The sequence below is a fragment of the Loa loa genome (genome assembly GCF_000183805.2).
Source record: "Loa loa unplaced genomic scaffold supercont3.82, whole genome shotgun sequence".
Classification (NCBI taxonomy): Eukaryota; Metazoa; Nematoda; class Chromadorea; order Rhabditida; family Onchocercidae; genus Loa; species Loa loa.
In genome coordinates this window covers 108970-118021 of record NW_018108262.1, presented here as the reverse complement: position 1 = coordinate 118021, position 9052 = coordinate 108970, and the positions used below count along the sequence as shown (strand labels likewise).

The window sequence follows — 9052 nt, the reverse complement described above, 5'->3', positions numbered from 1 at the left end:
TCCATGAAATGAAAAAAGATTTAAAAAGAAAGGAATAGTTCAAATATTCCCGTCTGTAATATAGTATCAGAAATCAACTAACCTGGTATTTATGTAAGTTTCTCTGCTATCAGTTACCAGCAGATTGCACATTACATGATGAAACTGCACAATGTCAGTATTTCCTGAAAATATTTTTGATGCTACAAAGTTACAACAGCCAAAACTTATTAGAACCAAAATTAAGATATTTCCTTAAAATTGAAGGAAAAGTTAGAAGTTATTGAAGGAAGTTCAATTAAAATTGAAGGAAAAAGAAAAGTTAGAAGGAAAAGTTAGAAGTTAACCAAGGTTTGTAAGCAGTAAAATTATTATGAAAAGCATTGGGCGACCGAGTTATTTTAACAGAGTTACGTACTTCGAAACCGATCAATGACTAGCCCAAAGAGAGCAGCTGAAAACCTATGTTCGGAACTCAGAAATACTTCACTAACCAGATCTTTGCACTGCAATATTTGCACGACAGTGGGGAGATTGTAAATTACGAGAAGCTACTGGATAGATAAAGATCGAAAATATCACGTCCAAACGACAAGAAGGAGAGATGATAATCACAGTTGAAGTAGCACATCGTATGTCGCATAAACCGTTGCAAGAAACTATAGCTTAATTGGATAAAACAGCAAAAACGAACTTTTGAGAATAACTCCAATCTCCATAGAACATTTGGCGCAGAGTACAATATTGGACTCATCAATGGTCACTGCGTTCGAGGTAATCATCTGAAGAAAAACTATTCTCCAAATCAGTTCTCCAACTTTTTTTCAAAAAAATTCAAAAATAATGAAATACATCACGATTACTATACCATGTTGAAAAAAATTCGACTAATTAATATAAAGTAATCGTGAATGAAATGAAATAATATTTTAGTTCATTTCTTATGACAGGTAATGATTAAAAGGTCGGAAAAGAATTTTCGCTGTGTGAAAGATGAATGAGGAGAAAAAAATTAATTCTATGTTCAGTGTGCCACCGTTTACTTCTCAGCAGCTACTTAAAGTCAATAGCTGCTGAAGCTGAGGATACTAACAATCCAGTGAACACTAATGAGGCAGTCATTCATTTTTCTTCTAAATTGTGCAAATTAACAAATATCTTTTCCCTACCCTTGCAATCATTATCTTAGGGAAAGAAACCGAACCTTATTCGATCATGATAAATTCATACTACAGCGAACTCATCATCTCGCAGTGAAACAAAAACACAAACCTTTTTTAACACTAGAAAATACGAATCTGATATGACAATTCGTTGTTCATTTGGAAGCCATTGTTTCTGCGCATCATTGGCATATATCAAATCTGAACTATGCGCTCCATGATGCCCGTGGGAATGTGAAGCACCACCACATGTATCACGACAAAAATATTCCATAGATGGTGAAGTATTCAACCAACTATCTTCCGGTAATGATTGCAATTGTAAACTAGAACTAAATTTTATTGGAAACTATATTGATTTTCAGAACAAATAATGAGATAGTAGAAAAAAAAGAATAGCAAGTAGGAAAAAAAATGACAAAAAAATAGGAAAAGAGAGAATCGAAAAACAAGAAGTGTAATTTAGAGAAAAAATAAACGCACTCTTTGGAATGACTCAATAAAGTAGCTGAACATTCCGCACATTCTGCTTGCACAGGAACTGATTGAGCATTCTCGATATATTCATCCAGAAGCATACCAGATAATGCACCAACTGCTAATTGATGAAATGTTTTCGGTACTGAAAATAAACAAGAAAAAGAAGAATAGAATAGCACTGTTTTCACGTTGTGTAGTCTACAAACAGTACTGCAATCATAATAAACTACCATCAGTTTATGTAAGAGCAAAGTTTACAGCAACTAATCAAATATTAAAGTAAATTACACATATGTAATTAATAGGCATAAATGAATCATTGTAATCTAAAGATGATGAAATTTTCCAGTAACTTTTCACAATTTCAATCAAGGCATTTTGTTAGTTACTTTGGAACACTACTACTTTATACCGACAAATAAAGACGAGATAATAACTTTACCTAAAGGACATTCACCAACAACGATCCGTATTTTGCACATAAACAGCCGATGATTATCAGCCCAAGTAAGTGCGCAAATGGAATTTGGATATAAAGTAAGATCACCAAATTTCGCCCAATATGATGGCAACATTTCGGTGACAGTACATTTCCTTTGCTGAACTATTGAACTCATTTCGATAGAATGTTCATGAAAATGTATCATTTCCTTTCGTTCCACCGTTTCATTACTGAAAAAATACATCCGATTCCTTATTTTTCTTATTTTTTTCTTTTTTGAAAGAATATTATCAATTATAATTCATATTAATCTCTTATGAAACAGTCAAGAGAATAAAAATTATCAACGGTCAATTTTGAAAGGCATAGAATATCATAAATAATACTTCATATCACATGGTATTCATATTTTAAGATTTTTATTTTTTCACATGCTTTTTTCCCTTTGTTAATAATATCCGGCATATTGGCATGGATGAAGGAGTCGATTTTGCAACCTCACTACTTGAAACCTCTTAACAAAAAAGAGGAAAGGATGAAGTAAGAAGTGGTAATTTTTAAGGAATTTTTCCTTAAAAGGTAATTTTTAAGGGTAAAAAAAAGGTCAAAAAGGAGGAAAAGAGAAAATGAAGATTAAAGAAAGAGATAAGTTGAGTCGTACATCATCAATAATTAACGATCTGAAAAAATTAGTACTGCATCGATCCAACACACAACTGAAAGAGAAATAATTAGATAACAAGAGTGGAAGGGATAAAATGAGAAGTGATGATATACATACCAAACAATCTACCAAACCTTTCAATTCTATGGTAGGATCTAAGAACCCATAAGGTAATACTACTTTCTTCTGCTCTCTTTCCTCTATTACTACTTTTACTAATCAGTGTATCGTTTGGAGAATTTAACCATTTTATGAAGCTAAGCTTTCGAAATGTTGGGCAACGAATCGAAATAATAAAATGAATGAATTAATGCATAATTTCCTCTCCAACTTTTATAACACTTAAGGTTCGACAAACTGGAAACGATAAATATCCTTTCTAACAATTTTTTTCCGAATTACCTTTCTGTAGTGTCATTTTGCATTTGTTGATTATCATAGCAGCTTGTTTCATTATCATCTGACGGTGGACAATCTACAAAGAGTGAAGCAAATTCGCTTCGTGGTTTGAGCTCAATAAGAAATGACCGTGTCTGCCAGCTTTTCAATGGCATACCTTCCTGAAAATAAAACATCAAATTCATCTAAACTTGAAAAGATCATTCTGCTGACATTTCTTAATAACACGCCAATCATGGATATTTTAGCCTTAATATGTCAATTGTCAATTGTATACGTTAATTTTAGTTAATAACTATATGCTAATCATGAATTATTCTGTGAAATATCGCAATTAATGAAATATTTTTCAACATTGCTATGTACTCATTACGTCAACAAAAATATTATGAAATCTATTTATTCACATAATACTTTCCTGAAGTATAACGTACATATACATAGCACCAAAAATTCATTTTACTTTATAAATTTTCCTAAAATTTACTTCATTTACTTTTAATATTGCTTTGGGAAAAAAAGTAACAAGTCAAAGGTAAGAAGGTAAAGTAAACATGTATGCAAATAGCATATCCACTTTATTGGTCGTTCGTTAGTAATTACAAAGCAAATTATAACAAAGTAAATTATGGGTGAAATAAGTTGATTACTGAGTAATTTCATTTTATTCATTTTACCTACTTATTTAACTTAAAATAACTTCTGTTAAAAATAACACGTGTGATTTATATGTTATCATTGTCTTTTATACCTTAATCAATTGCTATTATCCTTTTAGGGTCAGCTGAATCAAAAGTACGTAATTCATGATTTTGTGTTTACGTGAAAAAAAATTTTTCATTCACATGAAACATATTAATTAATCGTAAAAGGATCAATCATTAAGAAAGCAAATCAATGTAAATTTTCCTGTGAAACGTAAAACCTTACGTAAAACGCGCAACGACTAATGATGTGTAAGCTAATTCGAAAAACGTAAAACGTCTGAGTAAGCGTGATATGCTTGCGTCACACAACGATATCGTCAAAGTGACAAAACAAGGAGTAGGTGTGGACATAAGATTTCGGAGTGTATGTGTGGGAGTACATGTGTGGGTGGATAAACAGATGTGGCAGTGCGTGGGAGTGGGTGGATGGTGCGATAAATGGATGGATGGACATGAGAGAAAGGTGGGCGTTGGAAATAGTTGCGAAGGTTTAACGGGAATTATTGATGCAGAAATTGATTTTCTCCTACTTTTCATGTGACATTTTAAATTGAATTTTAATTGATTAATGTAGTTTCGGTTTCATTTCAGATTAAATAGAAGAATGATAATTATTGCCAATCAATTATGAATCGATGACATGATGCTGTGGCAAAATTTATATTACTGATAGATTGCTATTGCTTAATGGATATCTGTCAGCTATTGTTGTCGTCTTTTTTTGCATCCTAAATGTTGTTCACCATTTTGGCTTGGTTTATGGCATTTTGGAGTACAATCATTTTATTGGATTATTTTCTTCGATCATTTCGGTCACCCATTTATATGGCATTTGCTGAACGCTATGAATTAATTGTTACCCTTTTTCAGGTTAACAATTTTACAACTTTTATTGACTTAAATTTACATTCAGATTTTAATATTGAGAAATTAAAAATAAAGTTGATCGCATCTCTTCCTGTCTTAGAATGTAGCAATGATAATGACGCTGATTTTAAAATCGTGATAATTAATTGCTTCAAGGATCGATAATGATAATACTTGAAGATGTTGATAATGATAATACTTGAAGATGTTGATAATGAAACAGGAAGGTTCGATTTAATCCGTAAACATCATATTATTAATGAAATAGATCATAATAAAATTTAGAGTGCTTTTCAGATTCGCTTTGTTCCTATTCGATCACCATGCACGATACTTAAAACATTCATAAAAAATAGCCTACTCTCATATCTGTTTACAATTTGGTTTACGATTGGGATTATTTCGGCTATATTTTGCTCGTTTGGGATAATCCTATATCTTTCAAAGCGTTCTGTGATCGAAATAAGTTCATGGTGGTTCGAATACTTCCATTCGTTTGCTTCAGATGGTTCAGTTATGAATGTTTACCAGGTGGAAGCTGCAGCAGTTAGGAAGAAGTACATCGAAGAAAATGGTTATCAATTCATTTTAATATTAGCTACTTAATTCTGTCTTCCATTTGTTGCAATTACAAAGATGACCGAGAACAATTCCATGGCATCATGTGCAGTTTTTCAGGTCAAAAGATTTAGTGTTAACCTTAATAGAGTACTATGAATCTGCTTTACTTTCAGAAGGTTTGAAATTTGTAATTCCTGGCTGGAACATTCCGTGGACACAACTGCCATTATATATTGGGATTTTATTGATCGCAGCAGTAATCCATGAAATGGGACATATGTTAGCTGCATTAAGTACCAATGTTCCGGTTACAAGTATGGGTTTCATCCTTCTTGCCATATATTTTGGTGCTTACGTTGAAATTGATGCTGCTGCAGTGCGTGAGTTTTTGCTATTTGTAAAATCATTTTGCATTCCGAATAAAGTTTTTTTTCAAAGTTTTTCTCAATTCTAGTTAACTCATTCAGATCATCAGTAATTTCATGAATATACGTTATAAATCACGATGGTATATAGCTACAAAACATTATTTCATGATGTTAAGTCCTCATTTTTAAAGGATTTACCAAGTTGTGCAAGTTTCCGTTTAAATACGAATACTGAAGAGAAAAATTACACATTTCGTTAAATAGAAAAGCTTCAAAAAAAAGAAATACGTTGGATGACAATGCTTTTATAATTCGAATGTTATTTAAATCCTTGCATCTGATGAATCATTACTGATTCTCTTTAGGACGTTTATCTCCTGTACAAAAGTTGCGAATCAGTTGCGCGGGTGTATGGCATAATTTGGTGCTTGCATTATTTGCATGGATGCTTTACGAATCTACTTCTTTTATTGTTTCACCACTTTATATTTCTGACGCGGGTGTTTACGTTGAAGGTTCTTTGAATTATCAGTTTTCTGCCATGAAGATGAGCAATATAATTTCTAAATCACTTGAATTGTTCAGATAAACTTATGAAATCCTTTTACTTTAAATTGTGTTAAACATGTGATTATGGGTGGGGATACGCAGTGACTTCATAATAATGAGACAATCATATGCCATATGTGTATGTATTCACTTAATGGTTGGATGGTGAAATTCTATGAAGATGTTGTTGTAGATTTCAGATGTTCAGAAGGATTCGCCCTTAACTGGACCAACTGGTTTATATGAAGGTAGTGTTATCCAGGCAATAAATAGTTGTAACGTAAACAATGTTAACGATTGGAATAGCTGTCTGACGACAATTAAGTATACTAACTCAGGATTTTGTGTACCGGATGACGTAATTGCGGAAAATGTTGCAGATGAGGTTGTGTTTTCAATTATTCATTACTCTTCAGATTTCACTGAATTATTGTTAGACTATCTTTTTGCATAAGTAGAAATCATTTGATTTGAACACTTTTGTAGAACAAAATTTACTTGTGTTTTCTGGGATCATGGTAGCATGTTATTTGGCTTTTTATCTACTAGTTAGCTTGTCCATTCTAAACGGTAAAAGATGTAATTTGCCTTGGCAAAAACTCTATAAAAAATGACATTATTGAAATTATGCGGCATGGCATTCGCTATCCTTATCAATATTTTTAACAGTTAGGTTTAACTAACAGTGAGAGGTTAGTGAAAAAGTGTGGATTCAATCAATCGTACGGTTGAAAAAGTTGCTTAAATCAACTGTGATAGTATGCGGAAAGTGTTAATCATTTTAGATGCATTTGGTAGAGAACGAACTGGACTGTTGTCGCAACTCAACGTGGAATAATTCAGCTTCATATATGTGTTTTTATGTACGGGATTGGATGCACGCCACCCGTATGTTTTGATTTTACCTTATGTTACATTTATTTACATTCATGGTCATGTCGACGTCTCGTGAATCTTACTTCAAGTTAGTTTGTTTCAATTTAATAACAGAAGGATCTGCTCCATGTTTTCGTTTTTTCGTTTGCTTGGAGACAGAGCTAGCAAAATTCTGCATACTTTTTTTTTCATGTTATCTTTTAATATTTACAGAATTAGCTCAAGAACGACATCATGAATTGCTAGAGTATTTTTCGGCGAAAATATGCACATGTTTATCAGCGAGGTATGTAGCAGGTTCGTTCAAGACAACTTTTCATTAATTTAAATGTCTTGAGATTTCTGAGAAAATGGTTCTGCAAATTTTTTCAAGATTTGCAGCAGAATCCATAAAATTGAATCGTCTAGTACTGAAATTTTTCAGGTTTACAGCCTTGCAGTTCTACTGAAAATTGCGCAAGTCGAACTTTGTCAACTCCCCATTCATCTTGCGTTTTCCCTGCCCTTCTGGGTAACATGTCATTTATGAGGATTTTGGTCGGGAATGCATCGCGTATAGTTCTTTATGTGGGGTACGTCAAGGAGGTAATTGTTTGAATATGACCTTCCAATAATTTCTCTAGGCAATTCTATAGTTGTTCATTATTATTATTCAAGTTGTTCCAAAAGATGAACGGTTGAAGTCCTAATATAACACCTGGTTTCCATCGAAACATTAATCACATTTATTGGTTTAACATTACCTGTTATCAAGGGAAATATTAAATTTTTTTTTTTTCAAGAAGAGTAATGGTAATGGTTAACGTAGTTTAATCTAAGCAATTTGTCATCATCGGACTAGATTCGAAGTAAAAGGAAGGAATCAAGTCTCATACTTGAAGGGACAATATATTCTGGGAATTAAAAATAGAAATGTTTTGCAATGAAACGTTTGCACATTTTAATAGGAGATTTTATTTCCGACGAAACACTTGTATTTTTATAGTTGGAATTCGATGTGCAGGTGAGCAATTACGTGCCTCGACCGCCATTCTCGTCGACATTCATACCTTACGTTATTGAGCTGGTAGCAAAGTATCTCTTCACATTTTCATTTGGTTTGTTTGTTTTTGTTTAGTTTAACTTTTGACTTCGTTTTTTACTAAACTGAATAAATATTTAGGATTCGTAATACGCAATTTTTCTAGCTTTTGCTGTTATCAATGCGGTACCTTGCATTTATCTTGATGGCCAATACATTTGTTCGAATTTTGTGGATTTCATGTTCAGCAAGTTGAGACTGAGGTTTTTTATTTCATCTCAATTTTAATTAAAAGTGGATTCTCAGCTGAAAAGGAATTTATTAGAAAATCTAAGTTTTGGCAACTGTAGCAGCTAGATACCTAACTAGCTGCGCTTTCCCTTAGATTTTGGCATATGAATCATCCGTGATGCGGTTCGAAAGATAAGAACTAAGACAAAAATTAGAGAGAGAAAACTAAGCAGTGATTTTTCTTTTTTCTTTCACTGTATAGTACTTTCTAACATGCTGTGGCATTTTGCTGCTCTTAAATTTGGCAAACTTTTCAACCCCATCTGAATTTACGGCTGTTCGCTATTCCTGAAAAAGCTTATTTGCATCTGTCAGTTAATTTTAAAGTACAGTTGAAACTAGAAAGAAAAATTATTTTTATTGGCTCGTTTAGGAGACAACGATTAATAAAGCGAGTGACTTTGGCATATGGAACGACACTTTTAGCTGTAAATTTCATCCTCGCAATATGGAAGTTATATAAACATACTGTATAGGGTATTCTTTATCTCACTGTAGCTTGATGTTCCAGACTTTTTTTTTTTGAAATTCCGGAGTTTGATTTGTTAAAGCAATAAATTGTATTGACGTGGTATTGTTTTCCATACTCTACGGGTTCTCTGTTTTGTTATTAGTTACCAAATTATATTTTAAAATGAAGGTTTGAAATGTTCATAAAGTTCAGATTGTTGTTTTCTTTTTTTTT

The 9052-nt window shown here is 32.5% G+C and overlaps 3 protein-coding genes across 4 annotated transcripts in view; 2 read left to right on the top strand and 1 right to left on the bottom strand.

The window, feature by feature from the left end:
- The window catches only part of LOAG_17490, a gene marked incomplete at its 3' end in the record, with an annotated part of 5314 nt that extends 2018 nt beyond the window's left edge, over positions 1-3296 (bottom strand). The window contains exons 1-5 of one of the 2 annotated variants that reach the window (XM_020450151.1): positions 3131-3296; positions 2065-2294; positions 1626-1764; positions 1252-1468; positions 674-761 (exon numbers count right to left, since the gene is read on the bottom strand). In XM_020450151.1, the coding sequence (XP_020306217.1) occupies positions 674-761; positions 1252-1468; positions 1626-1764; positions 2065-2294; positions 3131-3282 (826 nt within the window). In that variant the 5' untranslated portion in view covers positions 3283-3296. Of the gene's footprint in view, positions 1-673; positions 762-1251; positions 1469-1625; positions 1765-2064; positions 2368-3130 lie in introns of those variants that run through there. The other variant, XM_020450152.1, reaches the window with a different exon arrangement.
- An 830-nt stretch (positions 3297-4126) lies between these two features.
- Positions 4127-4375, top strand: LOAG_17489 (hypothetical protein; the record flags this gene model as incomplete). The annotated part of the gene is made up of 1 exon (XM_020450150.1): positions 4127-4375. The coding sequence occupies one exon, from the start codon at positions 4127-4129 to the stop codon at positions 4373-4375; it is 249 nt and encodes an 82-aa protein (XP_020306216.1).
- A 44-nt stretch (positions 4376-4419) lies between these two features.
- On the top strand, positions 4420-8903 carry LOAG_10133 (hypothetical protein). The gene is made up of 11 exons (XM_020448097.1): positions 4420-4704; positions 4999-5275; positions 5436-5642; positions 5996-6145; positions 6380-6564; positions 6965-7067; positions 7269-7352; positions 7480-7640; positions 8041-8152; positions 8243-8339; positions 8741-8903. Exons 1-11 carry the CDS (start codon positions 4567-4569, stop codon positions 8841-8843), a joined length of 1617 nt encoding a protein of 538 aa, XP_020301730.1. The 5' UTR covers positions 4420-4566; the 3' UTR covers positions 8844-8903.
- Positions 8904-9052: the final 149 nt, after the last annotated feature.